The sequence below is a fragment of the Oncorhynchus mykiss genome, chromosome 18 (genome assembly GCF_057628025.1).
Source record: "Oncorhynchus mykiss isolate SJ-2025 chromosome 18, ASM5762802v1, whole genome shotgun sequence".
Classification (NCBI taxonomy): Eukaryota; Metazoa; Chordata; class Actinopteri; order Salmoniformes; family Salmonidae; genus Oncorhynchus; species Oncorhynchus mykiss.
This window is the reverse complement of record NC_143039.1, coordinates 60,505,929-60,528,129: the sequence shown is the minus strand read 5'-3', so window position 1 is coordinate 60,528,129 and position 22,201 is coordinate 60,505,929. Positions and strand designations below refer to the sequence as shown.

The following is a 22,201-nucleotide window of genomic DNA, read 5'->3' as shown; positions in this document are numbered from 1 at the left end:
ACGTAACACACACAGACGCGCGTTGACGTAACACACACAGACGCGCGTTGACGTAACACACACAGACGCGCGTTGACGTAACACACACAGACGCGCGTTGACGTAACACACACAGACGCGCGTTGACGTAACACACAGACGCGCGTTGACGTAACACACACAGACGCGCGTTGACGTAACACACACAGACGCGCGTTGACGTAACACACACAGACGCGCGTTGACGTAACACACACACACGTGCGTTGACGTAACACACACACACACACGCGCGTTGACGTAACACAGACACACAGCTAACGCGCGCGCGCACACACACACGTTGACGTAACACAGACACACAGCTAACGCGCGCACACACACACACACGTTGACGTAACACAGACACAGCTAACGCGCGCACACACACACACGTTGACGTAACACAGACACACAGCTAACGCGCGCACACACACACACACGTTGACGTAACACAGACACACAGCTAACGCGCGCGCACACACACACACACACACACACACACACACACACACACACACACACACACGTTGACGTAACACAGACACACAGCTAATACACACACACACACACACGTTGACGTAACACAGACACACAGCTAACGCACACACACACACACACGTTGACGTAACACAGACACACAGCTAACGCACACACACACACACGTTGACGTAACACAGACACACAGCTAACGCACACACACACACACACACACGTTGACGTAACACAGACACACAGCTAACGCACACACACACACACGTTGACGTAACACAGACACACAGCTAACGCGCACGCACACACACACACACACACGTTGACGTAACAGACACACAGCTAACGCGCGCACACACACACACACGTTGACGTAACACAGACACACAGCTAACACACACACACACACACGTTGACGTAACACAGACACACAGCTAACGCGCACACACACACACACGTTGACGTAACACAGACACACAGCTAACGCGCACACACACACACACACACACACACACACACACGTTGACGTAACAGACACACAGCTAACGTGCACGCACACACGTTGACGTAACACAGACACACAGCTAACGCGCGCACACACACACACACACACACACACACACACACACACACACACACACACACGTTGACGTAACACAGACACACAGCTAACGCGCGCACACACACACACGTTGACGTAACACAGACACACAGCTAACGCGCGCACACACACACACACACATTGACGTAACACACACACGTTGACGTAACACAGACACACAGCTAACGCGCGCACACACACACACGTTGACGTAACACAGACACACAGCTAACGCGCGCACACACACACACACGTTGACGTAACACAGACACAGCTAACGCGCGCGCACACGTTGACGTAACAGACACACAGCTAACGCGCGCACACACACACACACGTTGACGTAACACAGACACAGCTAACGCGCGCGCACACGTTGACGTAACAGACACACAGCTAACGCGCGCACACACACACACACGTTGACGTAACACAGACACACAGCTAACGCACACACACACACACACGTTGACGTAACACAGACACACAGCTAACGCACACACACACACACACGTTGACATAACACAGACACACAACTAACGCGCGCACACACACACACACACATACGTTGACGTAACACAGACACACAGCTAACGCACACACACGCGCACACACACACACGTTGACGTAACACAGACACACAGCTAACGCACACACACACACACACACACACACGTTGATGTAACACAGACACACAGCTAACGCGCACACACACACACACACACACGGTGACGTAACACAGACACACAGCTAACGCGCGCACACACACACACACACACACACACACACACACACACACACACGTTGACGTAACACAGACACACAGCTAGTGCGCGTGCGCGCACACACACACACACGTTGACTTAACACAGACACACATCTAGCATGCACACACACACACACACACACACACACACACACACACAGGTAACACATATAATAAAATGACTGAGTTTGTATTTCTGTCTCTCTGCAGCACACACATGTTCCCAGACTCATTCCCCTGATCACCAGTAACTGCACCTGCAAGTCTGTGGCCGTCAGAAGGTGGCATGATGCATATGGTTACAAAAATAATCATTGATGATTGTAATGATGAAGATGAACATGAAGAGGATTGTAGTAATGATGATGTTTCTTCTTCCCTCAGGAAATGTTTTGACTTCTTGGACCTGCTGCTGCAGGAGTGGCAGACCCAGACTCTGGAGAGGTGAGAGTTCAACACACAGCCAGACAGACAAATATAGGGCCGTTTTAATGCGAATGGAATCTTGGTTGAGTGTTGTACACATGTTCACCTTCTCTGTCTGTCTCTCTCTCAGACATACAGCAGTGATGGTAGCGAGCATTAAGAAGGGGATTGCAGATGCCGACGCAGAGGCCAGAGTAGAGGCCCGCAAGTAAGACACACACACACACACACACACACACACACATTTTCCTATACACATACTCACTATATCCTTCTCTCACACCTCTCTCTCTCCCCCTCCCTCTCTCAGGGCGTACTGGGGTCTGAGGAACCATTTTCCTATACACATACTCACTATCTCCTTATCTCACACCTCTCTCTCTCCCCCTCCCTCTCTCAGGGCGTACTGGGGTCTGAGGAACCATTTTCCGGGAGAGGCGGACTCTCTGTTCAACTCGTTAGAACCGTCCTATCAGAGGAGCCTCCAGTCGTCTCTCAGGAATGCCGGGAGCGTGGCGTCTCTTCCTCAGAGTGACCGCTCCTCTTCCTCTTCACAGGAGAGCCTCAAGTAATGGCCCCTGACCCCTGACCTTTTAACCATGCAGTGTTTAACCTAATAGTTTTTTTGGGGGGGGAGCGGCTCAGAAGTACCCAATAAGTAATATTGTTCTCTCTCTCTACTTCTCTCTCTACCTCTCTCTCTCTCTATTGCGCTCTCTCTCTATTGCGCTCTCTCTCTCTATTGCGCTCTCTCTCTCTATTGAGCTCTCTCTCTATTGCGCTCTCTCTCTATTGCGCTCTCTCTCTCTATTGCGCTCTCTCTCTCTATTGCGCTCTCTCTCTCTATTGCGCTCTCTCTCTCTATTGCGCTCTCTCTCTATTGCGCTCTCTCTCTCTATTGCGCTCTCTCTCTCTATTGCGCTCTCTCTCTCTATTGCGCTCTCTCTCTATTGCGCTCTCTCTCTCTATTGCGCTCTCTCTCTCTATTGCGCTCTCTCTCTATTGCGCTCTCTCTCTCTATTGCGCTCTCTCTCTCTATTGCGCTCTCTCTCTCTATTGCGCTCTCTCTCTATTGCGCTCTCTCTCTCTATTGCGCTCTCTCTCTCTATTGCGCTCTCTCTCTCTATTGCGCTCTCTCTCTCTATTGCGCTCTCTCTCTCTATTGCGCTCTCTCTCTCTATTGCGCTCTCTCTCTCTATTGCGCTCTCTCTCTCTATTGCGCTCTCTCTCTCTATTGCGCTCTCTCTCTCTATTGCGCTCTCTCTCTCTATTGCGCTCTCTCTCTCTATTGCGCTCTCTCTCTCTATTGCGCTCTCTCTCTATTGCGCTCTCTCTTTCTATTGCGCTCTCTCTTTCTATTGCGCTCTCTCTCTCTATTGCGCGCTCTCTCTCTCTATTGCGCTCTCTCTCTCTATTGCGCGCTCTCTCTCTCTATTGCGCTCTCTCTCTCTATTGCGCTCTCGCTCTCTATTGCGCTCTCTCTCTCTATTGCGCTCTCTCTATTGCGCGCTCTCTCTCTCTCTCTATTGCGCGCTCTCTCTCTCTATTGCGTGCTCTCTCTCTCTATTGCGTGCTCTCGCTCTCTATTGCGTGCTCTCTCTCTCTATTGCGTGCTCTCTCTCTCTATATTGCGCTCTCTCTATATTGCGCTCTCTCTCTATTGCGCTCTCTCTCTATTGCGCTCTCTCTCTCTTGCGCTCTCTCTCTCTATTGCGCTCTCTCTCTCTATTGCGCTCTCTCTCTCTATTGCGCTCTCTCTCTATTGCGCTCTCTCTCTATTGCGCTCTCTCTCTCTATTGCGCTCTCTCTATTGCGCTCTCTCTCTCTCTATTGCGCTCTCTCTCTATTGCGCTCTCGCTCTCTTGTGCTCTCGCTCTCTATCGCGCTCTCTCGCGCTCTCTCTCTCTATCGCGCTCTCTCTCTCTATCGCGCTCTCTCTCTCTATCGCGCTCTCTCTCTCTCTATATCGCTCTCTCTCTCTCTCTCTACATCGCTCTCTCTCTCTCTACATCGCTCTCTCTCTCTCTACATCGCTCTCTCTCTCTCTACATCGCTCTCTCTCTCTCTACATCGCTCTCTCTCTCTCTACATCGCTCTCTCTCTCTCTCTACATCGTGATCTCTCTCTCTCTCTCCATCGCGCTCTCTCTCTCTCTCTACACATCGCGCTCTCTCTCTCTCTCTACACATCGCTCTCTCTCTCTCTCTCTCTACATCGCTCTCTCTCTCTCTCTCTCTCTCTCTCGCTCTCTCTCTCTCTCTCTACATTGCGCTCTCTACCTCTCTCTCTACCTACATCGCGCTCTCTCTCTACCTCTCTCTCTACCTCTCCCAGTCGTCCTCTGTCGTCTAAATGGTCAGCTGCTCCTGGTAGAGGTGAAACACAAACACACACACACACGCACACAAATACCGGTATTGATCATATCATTCCTGATCTTGTACAAGTGGTGTGTACGTTATTTGTGTATGTTTGTCTATTCACACATTTATACTGAACAAAAATATAACCGCAACAATTTCTTGGATTTTTTTTCATATAAGGAAATCAGTCAATTTACATTTTTCAGGCCCTAATCTATGTATTTCACTTGACCAGACAGAGGCGCACCCACTGGGGAGGCAGGCCCAGCCAATCAGAATGAGGTTGTCCACACAAAAGGGCTTTATTACAGACAGAAATACTCGCATTTTAAAGTGGCCTTTTATTGCCCCCAGCACAAGGTGCACCTGTGTAATGATCATGTTATGGTCAACTTCTTCATATGCCACACTTGTCAGGTGGATGGATTATCTTTGGAAAGGAGAAACGCTCACTATCAGGGATGTAAACAAATTTGTGCACAAAATGTGAGAGAAATAAGCATTTTGTGCATATGGAAAATGTCTGGGATCTTTTGTTTCAGCTCATGAAACATGGACCAACACTTTACATGTTGCGTTTATATTTTTGTTCAGTGTAGATATGTGTGTATGTCTGTATGTGTTTATGTCCAGGCAAGTGATTGTATAGTATGTGGTGGTGTTTGTATTGTGATGTGGTGTTTGTGTGTTTGTCTGTATATATCCTCCCTCCCCCTCCCAGTCCCGGCTGGTCATAAGGGCGGGGCGTCGCCAGGCTCCCTGCAGCGTTCCCGTAGCGATGTGGATGTTAATGCAGCAACGGTTGCTAAGCAGCGGCACATCGGGCAGGTGGGGGCGGGGAGACTGACCCCCGGTTCCTACTCGTCATTGGGTAAGGCAGCTGTCAATCGAACCTGGCAGCGAACCAACCAACCAACCAACCAATCAGACACAGTTTAGACATCTGTCTACATCAGTCAGCTGTCTGTCAGTCTATCAATTAATCATTCAATAACTGACACACACACTCTCAGTCAACGTGCTGTGTGTTATGGTTTCCTGCTGCTTTCAAGACCTAGGCTGAACTCCTCTCGATATCTGAATACACTGCCTGCATCTCTCTCCTATCCTAGGTTTCTCTGTCGGAGGGGCTGTTAGCCTGTCTGTCTGCTTGCTGCCTGTCTGTGTTATGTCTGTGTGTTTGTGTAGCTATGGTCTGTCAGTGTGTATTTGTTAGGTGTTTTAGTTGTTGTTCCTGCATGATTCTCTGTTTGAACTATGTTCTCTTACTAACACACACTATACCACTCTCCTTCTCTTCTCTCTTTTCTTCACCTTCTCACTTCACCGTTATTGTTCTCTCGCTCTCTGCCACTAAAGATGATGCCTCTGATAAAATGGATGGTAAGATCATCTCCTCCTGTTTCACTCTCCTCCGCTCAGAAACACCTCACGCTATTCTTTTCCTTTTTCCCTCATTCATCCCTCCCTCCTGTGTATTCTGGGTGGTGGCCCTGGACAGCAACTCTGTCACCCCAGCCAGTCTGTAACCATGGTGCCCTCTGCTGTTCGGCTGTTCTCTCACACTCATTCTCAAATTACATTTATGAAATAAGGAAAGAACTTCTGATGTTAATGTTATTTTGTTTATTAACAGTCATATTTAGTCTGCGTAGCTACATAATAATAATACATGGGATTTAATGTTAATGTTTATTAACAGTCATATTTAGTCTGCGTAGCTACATAATAATAATACATGGGATTTAATGTTAATGTTTATTAACAGTCATATTTAGTCTGCGTAGCTACATAATAATAATACATGGGATTTAATGTTAATGTTTATTAACAGTCATATTTAGTCTGCGTAGCTACATAATAATAATACATGGGATTTAATGTTAATGTTTATTAACAGTCATATTTAGTCTGCGTAGCTACATAATAATAATACATGGGATTTAATGTTAATGTTTATTAACAGTCATATTTAGTCTGCGTAGCTACATAATAATAATACATGGGATTTAATGTTAATGTTTATTAACAGTCATATTTAGTCTGCGTAGCTACATAATAATAATACATGGGATTTAATGTTATATTGTTTATTAACAGTCATATTTAGTCTGCGTAGCTACATAATAATAATACATGGGATTTAATGTTAATGTTTATTAACAGTCATATTTAGTCTGCGTAGCTACATAATAATAATACATGGGATTTAATGTTAATGTTTATTAACAGTCATATTTAGTCTGCGTAGCTACATAATAATAATACATGGGATTTAATGTTAATGTTTATTAACAGTCATATTTAGTCTGCGTAGCTACATAATAATAATACATGGGATTTAATGTTATATTGTTTATTAACAGTCATATTTAGTCTGCGTAGCTACATAATAATAATACATGGGATTTAATGTTAATGTTTATTAACAGTCATATTTAGTCTGCGTAGCTACATAATAATAATACATGGGATTTAATGCGCCGTTCAAAAAACCCACTCACTTTAAACACCCTACATCACTTTATATGACCTTTGACCAATGACACACCCCTCCCCCTCTCTGTCTGATTTTAGGGGCCAGGTCAGTCAATGGTAAGACAGTAGTAGGTACTGTAGTTATAGACTGTACGACTAGTTTCTTTGTAGCCTGTAGTTAGTTATCTATATACCTATATTTTGACCAAGTAGTATTCAGCCATAGGGCTTCTTACCTCTAAACTAGTGCTTATTGCTTAGTAGTGGAGGGTGGAGGGCTCTGTTCTATTCAGAAAGTGTGTGTGTGAGAAAATGAGTGTGTCTAGTCAGTGTCCAATCTAACAGTATGACCTCTGACCTCAGGTCGTCTGAGGACCAAGCAGCCTCTCACCACGGTGACCAGCGTCAGCCAGGTGGACTCCCGGGGACGCACCCGCACCAAGATGGTGTCCCAGTCACAACGTAAGAAGAAGCACACACACGCACAACACGTTCACACAGTTTCTGAGCCTCAAATACCACATCCCTCACATACACACAATCTTCCACTGCCTTATTACTTTGAGTGTATTTGAGCGTGCGTGTGTTTTTGCAAGATGAGTTATACACACTCTCTTTCTATAGTCACTGCTGGTATCCCTCAGAGAATACAAGATGAGTTATACACACTCTCTTTCTATAGTCACTGCTGGTATCCCTCAGAGAATATGAGTTATACACTCTTTCTATAGTCACTGCTGGTATCCCTCAGAGAATACAAGATGAGTTATACACACTCTCTTTCTATAGTCACTGCTGGTATCCCTCAGAGAATATAAGATGAGTTATACACACTCTCTTTCTATAGTCACTGCTGGTATCCCTCACAGAGAATATAAGATGAGTTATACACACTCTCTGTCTATAGTCACTGCTGGTATCCCTCACAGAGAATATAAGATGAGTTATACACACTCTCTTTCTATAGTCACTGCTGGTATCCCTCAGAGAATACAAGATGAGTTATACACACTCTCTTTCTATAGTCACTGCTGGTATCCCTCACAGAGAATATAAGATGAGTTATACACTCTTTCTATAGTCACTGCTGGTATCCCTCAGAGAATACAAGATGAGTTATACACACTCTCTTTCTATAGTCACTGCTGGTATCCCTCAGAGAATATAAGATGAGTTATACACACTCTCTTTCTATAGTCACTGCTGGTATCCCTCACAGAGAATATAAGATGAGTTATACACACTCTCTGTCTATAGTCACTGCTGGTATCCCTCACAGAGAATATAAGATGAGTTATACACACTCTCTTTCTATAGTCACTGCTGGTATCCCTCAGAGAATACAAGATGAGTTATACACACTCTCTTTCTATAGTCACTGCTGGTATCCCTCAGAGAATATGAGTTATACACTCTTTCTATAGTCACTGCTGGTATCCCTCAGAGAATATAAGATGAGTTATACACACTCTCTTTCTATAGTCACTGCTGGTATCCCTCACAGAGAATATAAGATGAGTTATACACACTCTCTTTCTATAGTCACTGCTGGTATCCCTCACAGAGAATATAAGATGAGTTATACACACTCTTTCTATAGTCACTGCTGGTATCCCTCACAGAGAATATAAGATGAGTTATACGGTGGTATGGTATCCCTCACAGAGAATATAAGATGAGTTATACACACTCTTTCTATAGTCACTGCTGGTATCCCTCACAGAGAATATAAGTTGAGTTATACGGTGGTATGGTATCCCTCACAGAGAATATAAGATGAGTTATACACACTCTCTTTCTATAGTCACTGCTGGTATCCCTCACAGACAATAAGCTCCTGCAAATGTTTTTTATACCTCTTAGGTTCCGACGAATCAGATTGCACGCCAGGTATTCTGTGTGTGTGTTGCAGTGGGGTAGATGGACCCATTATGTTGCTCTCATGGTCACCGTTGTTTGTTGAGAGTGTGTGTGTGTGTGTGTTCTCTGCATGCTCTGTTGTCTCATCACAAAGAGTGGTGTGTTGGTTGGTGTGAAAAGTCCAGTTCTGCCAATAGTTAATCAAAAATACCAAAACATGACAAAAACAGGAGCCAACTCAGCAAATCAAGTTGGTGCAGCACTCTCAAATCAAGAGTGTGTTGACTGGTTTGATCTCCTTTGTTATTACATATACTGTAGTGACGATGAGGCCCCCAAACCATCATGATGGTTTTAATTTGAAAAATGGGATCTGTTTAAGGCTCAACCTGACAGAAAAAAACAGAACAGATTCAAGGAACGAGAGGTTAACCTCAAAGTCAAAGCCGTTGGGGGGGGGGGGGGTGTCATTTATTTTTATAAAAAAACATATTTGAGAAAATATTGAATTTGGCCTTTACTGCTATAGCCCTTAGTAACACATTGAATACACATTCATAAATGGCAAAAAAGACAACACATTTAACCCCTTATTATTTCTGCTAAAAAACTACCTCCATACTTCCATTCATTTGTATGGGTTACTTTCAGGAGAGTCCTGTGACACTTGTGTTTGTGAGGTTCTCCCCTTTCCACAGAGGGTCTTATCTTTCCACATTAGATTGTAGGCACAACCGTTCTGACACTACAGAAGTTTTTGTGAGATGTCTCATGGTCTGACAACACCGCTGCAGCTCGGCCACTTTCCACCGCAGATGTGGAAGGCTGACATGGGTGGATACGGCGGATTGAGACGTAGCCCATACAAAAAATCTATCTCTAGAATAAACTAAAGGATGTCTATTTTAATTTTTTTTAAATTCTGTTACTTAGATTGACGTACTGGTGTGTCAATAGACTTACGGATTGAGAGCAAGAGACAATTAATAATGATGGTGAGATGTCTTTGGGACAGAGAGCTGTGGTTGGGCAGTGCAGGTTTTGGCTGTGTGTGTGTGTGTGTGTGTGTGTGTGTGTGTGTGTGTGTGTGTGTGTGTGTGTGTGTGTGTTAGAGCATTTGTACTTTGAGGTGTTTTTATTTCCTCCATTGTGAGGCTGCTTTGCTTCGTCAGTGATACTGCTGCGTCACACACCGGCTACCCATCATGCAGTGCTCTACCGTTCTTCCATCAAGCATCACAGCTGGCTCCTTGTGTCTCAGCATTCATAGTTTATTCTATATTTATTTCTATTTAATTGATACATGTATTTCCGTGTTTGAAGCGTGGTCATTGTTGCTCTCAGTCTCTCGCCTCGGAATGCTCCCATGATAACTCCCATGGTGCTTTGTGCTCTAACACCCATAATTCATCTGGTTTAACTTCCTGTTCCTGTCCCCGCTCCCCTCTCCAATCCTGCCTTCTCATTGGTGCAGGATCTCAGTCTGCTACCCCCATTGGTGGTAAGAGTCTAACGTGTACTACCTGTTACCTTCACCCTAATCACCCCTTCTCTCACCCCTCACCTCTTCTCACCCCTCAACAAAGCTGGTCACCTAAAGCTCCACCCCCTCTCTGGCTGAAGCATGCTGGGACTTGTAGTTTAAACCAGAACATGGCTGCCTGCCTTATGACTACTTGTGCTCTGAGCTGAGGCCTGTGTCTACCTGTTAGGAGGGAGCAGATAGGATGAGAGAGATGCATTGGTGATTCTGATGCATGGGAGGTAGAATGCCATGTGACCAGCATGCTCTGACAGAACAGACCACTCTGAGGTGGAGTTGTAGTACACTGGGGTAGTCCCATCTATTCCTTGCTTAGTCACAAAGTGTTAGCTCCAATTCACTTGGTGTTAGAGGTCAATTGTGGTGGTGTGTGTAGACTAGACTGTGTAGCCTAGACTGTGTAGTGTGTAAGTTTGTATTCTGCGTATGTGTGGTGAAATAGATTGATGTGATATGTTTCCGTTGAGTGATAAACAGTGTTTGTCTCACTCATGTCACATGACCCTCTCTGTCCACATTTCACTTTCAGCACTTCTTCACGTCTCTGTCTCATGAGTTAAAAGATCACAAAGGCATGTGTAGATCTGTGACATTCAGCACAATGCATTATGGGCCGGGTGATTGGAGACTGGAATGAAAAACATATATTGTACTCCATGTAATTATTTGGGAATAAGCAAACGACCCACTGAAATGATGACAGTCCCAAGATGGCCGCCAAAGCTGGTCCCCTGAATCTGGTTGAAAACAACCCCTAACCCTGAAATCCATTGAGCCCATTCACCATGTTCCTACACATCTAGTTCCTTCTGATCTGCTAACCAGACCTGGGTCAATAATACAGTCAAATACTCTCAGACTTTAGTTGAGCCTGATTTACTATTGAAATAATGGGAATAATAGTCCCAAAACAAGTGTTTGACCTATGTGTTCAACCCAGGTCGGCTGCAGACACTGAAGGGGTTAGGGGTTGTTGATGTTGTTATTCCTTAGACAATAGGGTCCCACGCATGACAAGTGTGTGGTCTATGTGTGCGTCTCTAACTCTCTTCCCTCCCGCTCTCTCTAGCCGGCAGTCGGAGTGGTTCTCCGGGTCGCGTCCTGACCAGTACCGCTCTGAGTACTCTGGGTTCTGGAGCCCAGAGGGTCCTAGCTGGGGCTGGAGGGAGACGTAGCCGCATCCCCCGCAGCCAGGGCTGCTCACGAGACTCCTCCCCTACACGCCTGTCTGTCGGTGAGTACACATCCAGTCACCATCATAGTGACCATCCCAGCCCCTTGTCTTACCTGCCTGGTTTCATCTTGATGACACATCCAGTCATTATCATAGTGACCCATCCCAGCCCCTTGTCTTACCTGCCTGGTTTCATCTTGATGACACATCCAGTCATTATCATAGTGACCCATCCCAGCCCCTTGTCTTACCTGCCTGGTTTCATCTTGATGACACATCCAGTCACCATCATAGTGACCCATCCCAGCCCCTTGTCTTACCTGCCTGGTTTCATCTTGATGACACATCCAGTCATTATCATAGTGACCCATCCCAGCCCCTTGTCTTACCTGCCTGGTTTCATCTTGATGACACATCCAGTCATTATCATAGTGACCCATCCCAGCCCCTTGTCTTACCTGCCTGGTTTCATCTTGATGACACATCCAGTCATTATCATAGTGACCCATCCCAGCCCCTTGTCTTACCTGCCTGGTTTCATCTTGATGACACATCCAGTCACCATCATAGTGACCCATCCCAGCCCCTTGTCTTACCTGCCTGGTTTCATCTTGATGACACATCCAGTCACCATCATAGTGACCCATCCCAGCCCCTTGTCTTACCTGCCTGGTTTCATCTTGATGACACATCCAGTCACCATCATAGTGACCCATCCCAGCCCCTTGTCTTACCTGCCTGGTTTCATCTTGATGACACATCCAGTCATTATCATAGTGACCCATCCCAGCCCCTTGTCTTACCTGCCTGGTTTCATCTTGATGACACATCCAGTCATTATCATAGTGACCCATCCCAGCCCCTTGTCTTACCTGCCTGGTTTCATCTTGATGACACATCCAGTCACCATCATAGTGACCCATCCCAGCCCCTTGTCTTACCTGCCTGGTTTCATCTTGATGACACATCCAGTCACCATCATAGTGACCCATCCCAGCCCCTTGTCTTACCTGCCTGGTTTCATCTTGATGACACATCCAGTCACCATCATAGTGACCCATCCCAGCCCCTTGTCTTACCTGCCTGGTTTCATCTTGATGACACATCCAGTCACCATCATAGTGACCCATCCCAGCCCCTTGTCTTACCTGCCTGGTTTCATCTTGATGACACATCCAGTCATTATCATAGTGACCCATCCCAGCCCCTTGTCTTACCTGCCTGGTTACCAAGCCTCCTCTTTTCCCTCCATTGACAGGATGCATGGGTTTTTTATTTTGTTTACTTTGTTTGTTATTGCTAAACCAATAAATCATTTCCCTCCTCCATTGGCCTGTTTCTGTTTGTTCCTGCTCACGTCTGATTGGCTAAGGCCCAGAGATTGACAGGTCTCACACACAGCAGTCTGCCTCCAACAACTTGATCAATCCCCACCAATCACATGTTCCCCTTACCGCCGCATCCTTTCTCCAACAACTTTGAAAGCGAGAACTAATTTCAAGCTGACCTCTATTTTACTCCCTCTTTCCTTCTCCTTCCTCTCCTTCCTCTCCTTCCTCTGGTCTCTAGCTCCCTCCAGTATTAGTTCCATCTACAACGGCGCAAGCAGAGGAGGTAAGAACTCTCCGACTCGTCTCTCTGACAACTCCACCCGCATCCCTCAATCTCTCCCTCTTTCTCTTCCTCTTCTCCGTCCCTCCATTTCACTCTCTAGCCCTCTATCTTCATCTCTCCATCTCCCTCCATTTCTCTCGCTCAAACCATTTCAGCCTTCCGTCAGGCTGTCACTCGCCGCCTCAAAATTCCAGTATCCTCCTCTCTAACCACCGAACGCATGGCTGTGTGTTGCCATGGTGATGGGTTGTCATGATAATCATGGTGACAATTTTTATCTTGAAGAAAAAGAAACGCACACCTATTTAGGGCGAGGTGCTGGCTAGCGGAGTAGAAAACTTGAAAGTAAGATAAAAGAGAGCCGCACACTCTAGGAGCTCAGATGCAAAAATGTACTTACCAACCTTTCGACAGCCAAGCTGTCTTCATCAGGGTGTAATCACAAACACTGCGGGATGACTCGTTTATGTAATGTCAAAAGACACAGGTGTCTGTAATCATGGCCAGGAGTGGCCTAATATCATTGGTTAATTATCAAATATTAAAATGGCATACAAAGAACAGCATACAAACAACATACGATCATAAATTCCTGTTGGACTACACAAGCTTACAAACAATTACAATGGCAAGTCACAATCACAACAATGATTGAGACGGAAGAGAGCAAGGGTCTTTAAGTTAAAGATCTAGGCAGCCTCTCGTTTTAACAATAAATTATCAAGGTCACCCCCTCTCCTAGACAATTTGCATCTTCCCACTAACCAATTGGCCGCAGGTATGAATGAAGCATCATAAGATCGGTGAAGCTTCATAGGATCGGTGAAGCGTCATTGGTTCCCCCATAAGTTCTCTGTGATTAACTCTGATTGGTGTGTGGATGCTGGCTTTGGCCAATAAACAGTCAGGATGAGCTTGATGCTTATTGGATGAAAACAGAGATCCTCACCCCTGGTCTTTCATCTGCTTCTCATTTCCTCCTTCTGTCCTGCTGTGCCTGTGTGTGTGTGTGTGCCTGTGTGTGTGTGTGTGTGTGCCTATGTGTGTGTGCCTGTGTGTGCGTGCGTCAGTGAGTGAGTGCTGAAATTGTTTATATACATGTTATTTCTGAGCCCAGCAGTCCTGAGCTCTCTAGGGCTGTGTCTCAACAGTCTACTGTGGCTTCCTTTCTAAACCACTGTAGACTGAGACTCACCCATGGAGCCAGTAGAGCTGTGCTCTTTTTCAGTCCTGTCTCTATCAGGGTGTCACTCTTATGACTCTCTCTTTCCTTTGTCCTCTCTCTGTTTATTTGTTGCTTTCTATCTTTCTTTCTTCCTTTCCTCTTCCCCGTCCGTCCCCTGGTAACATGGTACTGTAGCTCGGGGCAGTCGTATCCCCCGGCCCAGTATGAGTCAGGGCTGCAGCAGGGAGGCCAGCAGAGAGAGCAGCAGAGACACCAGCCCTGTACGCTCCTTTACACCCCTGGGTGAGTAACACACATCACGTCATAGATATCACACATGCACTTAGTTTGCGCGTACACACACACACACACATCATAGATACCACATAGTAAAACAAAGACACAAGCCAACAATATGGAACAACAAAATTGACCACCTTGTGTACAGTTGATCTAACAACAAGACTGTCATTTTGGGGATGACATTGTATCCACTGTCGTTTGGACTGGCTAGCTGACATGACTCGTGAAATGGAGTACTGTCAGACTCTGTAGGGAAGCAGAACTGGACTCTGAGGGCTACTAATCACACACACTGACATGTTGCTGTGTGGTTCTGGGTCTCTTTCTCTCACACTGTGAGTTCTAACGATGGGGGGGCTGTTTTGTGTGTGTGGTTCTCTGCGTGTGTGTGGGGTTCATTGTTGCAGCGTCGCGGCACTACTCTCGCTCCACTGGAGCTCTCCATACCGCCGATGCTTTAGGGGCCGCAGGTGAACGATGAGTACCTCTATCCTCTTTTGCTCCCTCCTTCCGCTTGACTCCTATTTTACGTTCTCCATACATCTTTTATTTTTTCCCGTTTTCTAGATCTGCTCTTTCTTTCTCCGTTATTCTTTTCCTTCGTTCTCTTCCTGGACCTCAAGCTTCCGCCGGAAACGCATGCTTCCTCCACCCCGTTCAGTTGCCATGACAACCATTCCATCTCCATTTGAGGATGCATTTGTTACTCTGTTCTCTCACTCATCTATTTCCTGAATTTAGTCCCGCCTCCCTCCCATCAACACGGACACGGCGTCCTCCATGTTTGTTTATTTACTCCCATCATGCTTTGGTCACAGCTCTTGGGGGTCATTTGGTCATATTTTTGTAATTTATTCACCATGCCATCTAGCTGGGGAGGGGGTATTGAAGGGTTATGGGATAGGGTGGGTAGGGAAGGGGGGGAGTATTGAAGGAGGAAGGGAGGCGGTCTGATGGGATGAGGGTGGATGGAAGGGAGGAGGTCTGATGGGATGAGGGTGGATGGAAGGGAGGAGGTCTGATGGGATGAGGTCTGGTGGGTGGAAGGGAGGCGGTCTGATGGGATGAGGGTGGATGGAAGGGAGGAGGTCTGATGGGATGAGGGTGGATGGAAGGGAGGAAGTCTGATGGGATGAGGTCTGGTGGGTGGAAGGGAGGAGGTCTGGTGGGATGAGGTCTGGTGGGAATAGGTCTGATGGGATGAGGAAGGGAGGTGGTCTGATGGGATGAGGAAGGGAGGAGGTCTGATGGGATGAGGGTGGGAGGAAGGGCGGTCGTCTGATGGGATGAGAGTGGGAGGAAGGGAGGAGGTCTGATGGGATGAGGAAGGGAGGAGGTCTGGTGGGAGGAGGAAGGGAGGAGGTCTGGTGGAAGGGAGGAGGTCTGATGGGAGGAGGGTGGGAGGAATGGAAGGGGGTCTGATGGGATGAGGAAGGGAGGAGGTCTGGTGGGATGACGTTGGGTGGAAGGGAGGAGGTCTGATGGGATGAGGAAGGGAGGTCTGGTGGAAGGGAGGAGGTCTGATGGATGACGTTGGGTGGAAGGGAGGAGGTCTGATGGGATGAGGAAGGGAGGACGTCTGATGGGATTAGGTTGGGTGGAAGGGAGGAGGTCTGATGGGATTAGGTTGGGTGGAAGGGAGGAGGTCTGGTGGGTGGAAGGGAGGCGGTCTGATGGGATGAGGGTGGATGGAAGGGAGGAGGTCTGATGGGATTAGGTTGGGTGGAAGGGAGGAGGTCTGATGGGATGAGGAAGGGAGGGGGTCTGGTGGGAGGAAGGGAGGAGGTCTGATGGGATGACATTCGGTGGAAGCGAGGAGGTCTGATGGGATGAGGAAGGGAGGAGGTCTGATGGGATTGGGTTGGGTGGTGGGGAGGAGGTCTGGTGGGATGAGGGTGGGAGGAAGGGCGGTCGTCTGATGGGATGAGGGTAGGAGGAAGGGAGGAGGTCTGGTGGGAGGAAGGGAGGAGGTCTGGTGGGAGGAGGAAGGGAGGAGGTCTGTTGGGATGAGGTTGGGTGGAAGGGAGGTCTGGCGGTCTGATGGGTGGAAGGGAGGAGGTCTGATGGGATGAGGTCTGGTGGGAATAGGTCTGATGGGATGAGGAAGGGAGGTGGTCTGATGGGATGAGGAAGGGAGGAGGTCTGATGGGATGAGGGTGGGAGGAAGGGCGGTCGTCTGATGGGATGAGAGTGGGAGGAAGGGAGGAGGTCTGATGGGATGAGGAAGGGAGGAGGTCTGGTGGGAGGAGGTCTGGTGGAAGGGAGGAGGTCTGATGGGATGAGGGTGGAAGGAATGGAAGGGGGTCTGGTGGGAGAAAGGGATAAAGTCTGGTGGGAGGAGGTCTGGTGGGAGGAAGGGAGGAGGGTGGAAGGGAGGAGGTCTGATGGGAGGAGGGTGGGAGGAAGGGAGGGGGTCTGATGGGATGAGGAAGGGAGGAGGTCTGGTGGGAGGAGGGTGGGAGAAAGGGAGGAGGTCTGGTGGGAGGAAGGGAGGAGGTCTGGTGGGAGGAAGGGAGGAGGTCTGGTGGGAGGAAGGGAGGAGGTCTGATGGGATGAGGGTGGGGGAGGTCGTCTGATGGGATGAGGGTGAAAGGGATTGCAGTTTTGTGTGTTTGACTGCATCTGTAATGTGTGCGTCTCTCGGGCTCTCTCATCTCTCCAGGGTCAGGGTACAGTATCAGTCAGTCCAGTCGTCTGTCCTCATCCGTCAGCGCCATGAGAATCCTCAACACAGGATCTGATGTAGAAGAGGCCCTCGCTGATGCCCTGGTACACACATACACACATTACACACACTGAGACAATATTTAAGACAACTCCTTTCTCCCCCTCTTTCACCTTCCCTGTCTCTTACATCTCTCAATCTCTTACCTTCTCTCTATCTCTCGTAGCTCATATATACACATCCAAACACTTATACTGTACACAGACACTCTCGCACACTTACTGCTGTGTTGTGACTAACCCCTGGTTCCTCCTCTGTTTAACGCTCTCAGCTGTTGGGAGACATGAGATCCAAGGTCAGCGTCTCTACCTACTGCTGTGTGTGTGTGGGTGGGTGGGGTTGAAAGGTGTTATTTGATGTGTACATGTTACTTAAAGGGAAAGTCTGTTTCTCACTCTTTCTCTCTCTCTGTTTCTCACTTGCTCTTTCTCTCTCTGTCGTTCTCTTTCTCTGTCGCTCTCTCTCTCTGTCGCTCTCTTTCTCTGTCGCTCTCTCTCTTTCTCTGTCGCTCTCTCTCTTTCTGTCGCTCTCTTTCTCTGTTGCTCTCTTTCTCTGTCGCTCTCTTTCTCTGTCGCTCTCTTTCTCTGTCGCTCTCTTTCTCTGTCGCTCTCTCTCTCTGTCGCTCTCTGTCGCTCTCTCTCACTCTCTGTCGCTCTCTGTCGCTCTCGCTCTCTCTGTCGCTCTCGCTCTCTCTGTCGCTCTCGCTCTCTCTGTCGCTCTCTCTCTCTCTGTCGCTCTCTCTCTCTCTGTCGCTCTCTCTCTCTCTGTCGCTCTCTCTCTCTCTGTCGCTCTCTCTCTCTCTGTCGCTCTCTCTCTGTCGCTCTCTCTCTGTCGCTCTCTCTGTCGCTCTCTGTCGCTCTCTCTCTGTCGCTCTCTCTCTCTGCCGCTGTCGCTCTCTCTCTGTCGCTCTCTCTCTGTCGCTCTCTCTCTCTCTGTCGCTCTCTCTCTCTCTGTCGCTCTCTCTCTCTCTGTCGCTCTCTCTCTCTGTCGCTCTCTCTCTCTGTCGCTCTCTGTCGCTGTCGCGCTCTCTCTCTCTCTCTGTCGCTCTCTCTCTCTGTCGCTCTCTCTCTCTGTCGCTCTCTCTCTCTGTCGCTCTCTCTCTCTGTCGCTCTCTCTCTGTCGCTCTCTCTCTGTCGCTTTCTCTCTGCCGCTGTCGCTTTCTCTCTGCCGCTGTCCCTTTCTCTCTGTCGCTGTCGCTTTCTCTCTGTCGCTGTCGCTTTCTCTCTGTCGCTGTCGCTTTCTCTCTGTCGCTGTCGCTTTCTCTCTGCCGCTGTCGCTTTCTCTCTGCCGCTGTCGCTTTCTCTCTGCCGCTGTCGCTTTCTCTCTGCCGCTGTCGCTTTCTCTCTGCCGCTGTCGCTTTCTCTCTGTCGCTGTCGCTTTCTCTCTGTCGCTGTCGCTTTCTCTCTGTCGCTCTCTCTCTCTCTCTGTCTCTCTCTCTCTCTCTGTCGCTCTCTCTGTCGCTCTCTCTTTCTCTGTCGCTCTCTCTTTCTCTGTCGCTCTCTCTCTCTCTCTGTCGCTCTCTCTTTCTCTGTCGCTCTCTCTTTCTCTGTCGCTCTCTCTCTCTGTCGCTCTCTCTCTCTCTGTCGCTCTCTCTCTCTCTGTCGCTCTCTCTTTCTCTGTCGCTCTCTCTCTCTGTTGCTCTCTCTCTCTGTCGCTCTCTCTCTCTGTCGCTCTCTCTCTCTCTGTCGCTCTCTCTCTCTGTCGCTCTCTCTCTCTCTGTCGCTCTCTCTCTCTGTCGCTCTCTCTCTCTCTGTCGCTCTCTCTCTCTCTGTCGCTCTCTCTCTCTCTGTCGCTCTCTCTCTCTCTGTCGCTCTCTCTCTCTCTGTCGCTCTCTCTTTCTCTGTCGCTCTCTCTCTCTGTCGCTCTCTCTCTCTCTGTCGCTCTCTCTCTCTCTGTCGCTCTCTCTCTCTGTCGCTCTCTCTCTCTCTGTCGCTCTCTCTTTCTCTGTCGCTCTCTCTCTCTGTCGCTCTCTCTCTCTCTGTCGCTCTCTCTCTCTCTGTCGCTCTCTCTCTCTGTCACTCTGTCGCTCTCTGTCGCTGTCGCTCTCTCTGTCGCTCTCTCTCTTTTTGTCTATCTCCTCCCCCCGTAGAAGAAGCCAGCGCGGCGGCGCTATGAGAACTATGGGATGTATTCGGATGATGATGCTAACAGTGATGCGTCCAGCGCCTGCTCAGAGCGCTCCTACAGCTCCAGGAATGGAGGAGCCATCCCAACGTACATGAGACAGACTGAGGACGTGGCCGAGGTCAGAAACAACACAGATTTTGGATTAGTCATTGATGGCACCATATGCAAATTACACGAACCGTTATTTCAATCACTTCAAGCACTTCAGTTCACATATTCCCCAATGCCTTGTGGATTCCTGGCTGAAGATTCAATAGTTCCAGGCATTTTAAGATTACAAATATTAATCAATTGTACACAGTCAAAATGTTACTTCTTTATCTGAACCCTCTGAAAGAGACATACAGGTTGGAGCAGGGGGTTGCCACACTGGGCACCTTAGAGCAGTTGTTGTGGGGGGTTAAGTGCATTGCTCAAGGGCACAACAGCATCTACGATTTGATACCAGCAACCCTCTGGTTGCCGGCTCACTTCCCGGCAGATTTTTTTACCATCAGACCCGGGATTTGAACTGGCAAACCTTTGGTTGGTGGCTTGCTTCTCTAACCGCTAAACTACCTGCCGCCCAGTCTAAATGTCCTTTAACCCTTTGTGCCCCAGGTGTTGAACCGCTGTGCCAGTGCCAACTGGTCGGAGAGGAAGGAGGGACTGCTGGGTCTACAGGCTCTACTGAAGAACCAACGCACCCTCAGGTCAGCCTATCACAACGCACCGTTTCACCTGGAAGCCTTTTAGGGACTATTCAAACAGAGATGCTGTTTATCTGATGCAATACATGCTACCATAGGTGTATTCACCTTTGTATAATTGTGTGTGTGTGTGTTTGTCCACAGTCGTGTGGAGTTGAAGAGGTTGTGCGAGATCTTCACCAGAATGTTTGCAGACCCCCATAGTAAGGTATGGATGCATGCACAGCTACCACACACACACACACAATCCACTGACACCTTAAACACATAGTGTGTGTGTATATATATATATATATATATATATATGTGGTGATGCAGATATATATATATATATATATATATATATATATATATATATATATATATATATATATATATATATATATATATATATATATATATACACACACACACACACCTGTGTTTATATTGGATACCGGATTCTGCCGAAACGACATTTACAAAACTAGGTTCTGCAAACACATTTGTTCTCACACACGGAAACATAAATACACAGACATACTGAGACTCATAATCAGATAAAAAGTAATGCACACACACACACAGGCATGTGCTGCGTGAGGCGGTAACTGACTGGTTTCTAACGGCATGCTACGCCTGAGTCTGCGTGTGACCTCACACTCTCCGCTAGCCAATGGGATTGCTCTCTCACTGTTCGTTAGCCAATCCGCTGGTTGTGCTCACCGCGTCCACTGCAACTCCTTCCCTCTCTTTCCCTGCGTGGTCTATATACGATTACACACACACACTGACCACACACACACACACTGACCACACACACACACACACTGACCACACACACACACACCATTTTTACAGCATCCCCCCCTTCCTCCGCCTCTTTCTTTCTCACTAACCCCAACCGCTAGGGTTCCCCCGCTCCCCTCTAACGCCACTCCCCATCCCCTCCTCCTGCCGGCGTTTGGAGTGTCTTCCCCCACCCGCTCTCCGTACACCACTTAGTGTGCTCCCCTGCCGCCCCAACCCCTCGTCCTGCCCCTCGTCTGACGGTACCGGTTGTGACTTTCAGCGAGAATCCGGATCTAGGGTCTATGGAACGGCAGAATCCGGTATAAGCTCAGCCTCCTTCAAGGTACACCTCACTGTCACACACTCTCTTTCTCTCCTTCTCTCCTTCTCTTCTGTGTGTAGAGACAGAGGAACTCTTATAAGAACCAGGTGTGGTTCTTATAAGAGGGCTGTAGTGTAATTCTTATCTTCACAGTGCATCACATTGATATTAATGCACAATACCACCTGTTTCAGTTCAGAGGTACTCTGACTTCAGTCGGGAAGCACCTTGTGTGCGCTGAACACATATCTGTGCGCGCATGTGATGAGAGGGTGGGTGGGTGGGTGGGTGGGTGGGTACGCATGAGTGTGTGTGTTAGGGTGACCACATTTAAAATACCCAAATGCGTGACCACAGGATGATTTTGCGGGACAGTGTAGACTATGTCATTTTGTTGCACTGAACTAACTAATTTAAGCACACCAGCCACCCCTAGTCTATTCTTTTTCCTCACATTAAATGTGGTGATGCAGAAAGGAGAGACCACTTGTGGCTGTTTTATGAAAATCTGGGAATATTTGGCCAAGAGAACATTTCTGGTTGGTCTCAGAATGTAAAACAGTTAGGAATGAAGACTTTTTTCTTACGGGATTGAGTGAAGAAGCAGCAAATATGTTTAATGAGAAACTAATGAGCATGGAGACCTTATCTTTCAGTGTAATACGGCTGTTTACTTAGTTGTAGCTCTTCATCGAGATGGTTGTAAGTAGTGAAGCGTAACTGTCCTCCAAGTTTAACTGGAATTTGTACCGAAAGGATTTGAA

At 47.8% G+C, this 22,201-nt stretch overlaps 1 protein-coding gene across 50 annotated transcripts in view; it reads left to right on the top strand.

Annotated features, from left to right (window-relative positions):
• The window catches only part of clasp2 (cytoplasmic linker associated protein 2), an 86,306-nt gene that overhangs the window by 46,780 nt on the left and 17,325 nt on the right, over positions 1 to 22,201 (top strand). For 3 of the 50 annotated variants that reach the window (XM_036953208.2, XM_090208974.1, XM_090208975.1), the window contains 14 exons: positions 2,088 to 2,158; positions 2,262 to 2,321; positions 2,434 to 2,511; positions 2,704 to 2,871; positions 4,638 to 4,678; positions 5,388 to 5,537; positions 7,508 to 7,606; positions 11,617 to 11,781; positions 13,291 to 13,335; positions 14,696 to 14,803; positions 17,466 to 17,572; positions 19,618 to 19,773; positions 20,256 to 20,347; positions 20,489 to 20,552. In XM_036953208.2, the coding sequence (XP_036809103.1) occupies positions 2,088 to 2,158; positions 2,262 to 2,321; positions 2,434 to 2,511; positions 2,704 to 2,871; positions 4,638 to 4,678; positions 5,388 to 5,537; positions 7,508 to 7,606; positions 11,617 to 11,781; positions 13,291 to 13,335; positions 14,696 to 14,803; positions 17,466 to 17,572; positions 19,618 to 19,773; positions 20,256 to 20,347; positions 20,489 to 20,552 (1,404 nt within the window). Of the gene's footprint in view, positions 1 to 2,087; positions 2,159 to 2,261; positions 2,322 to 2,433; positions 2,512 to 2,613; positions 2,872 to 4,637; positions 4,679 to 5,387; positions 5,538 to 6,025; positions 6,050 to 7,243; positions 7,262 to 7,507; positions 7,607 to 9,007; positions 9,035 to 10,478; positions 10,506 to 11,616; positions 11,782 to 13,290; positions 13,336 to 14,695; positions 14,804 to 15,210; positions 15,274 to 17,465; positions 17,573 to 17,799; positions 17,824 to 19,617; positions 19,774 to 20,255; positions 20,348 to 20,488; positions 20,553 to 21,395; positions 21,459 to 22,201 lie in introns of all 50 variants that reach the window. The other 47 variants (XM_090208968.1, XM_090208978.1, XM_090208979.1 and 44 more) reach the window with 36 other exon arrangements.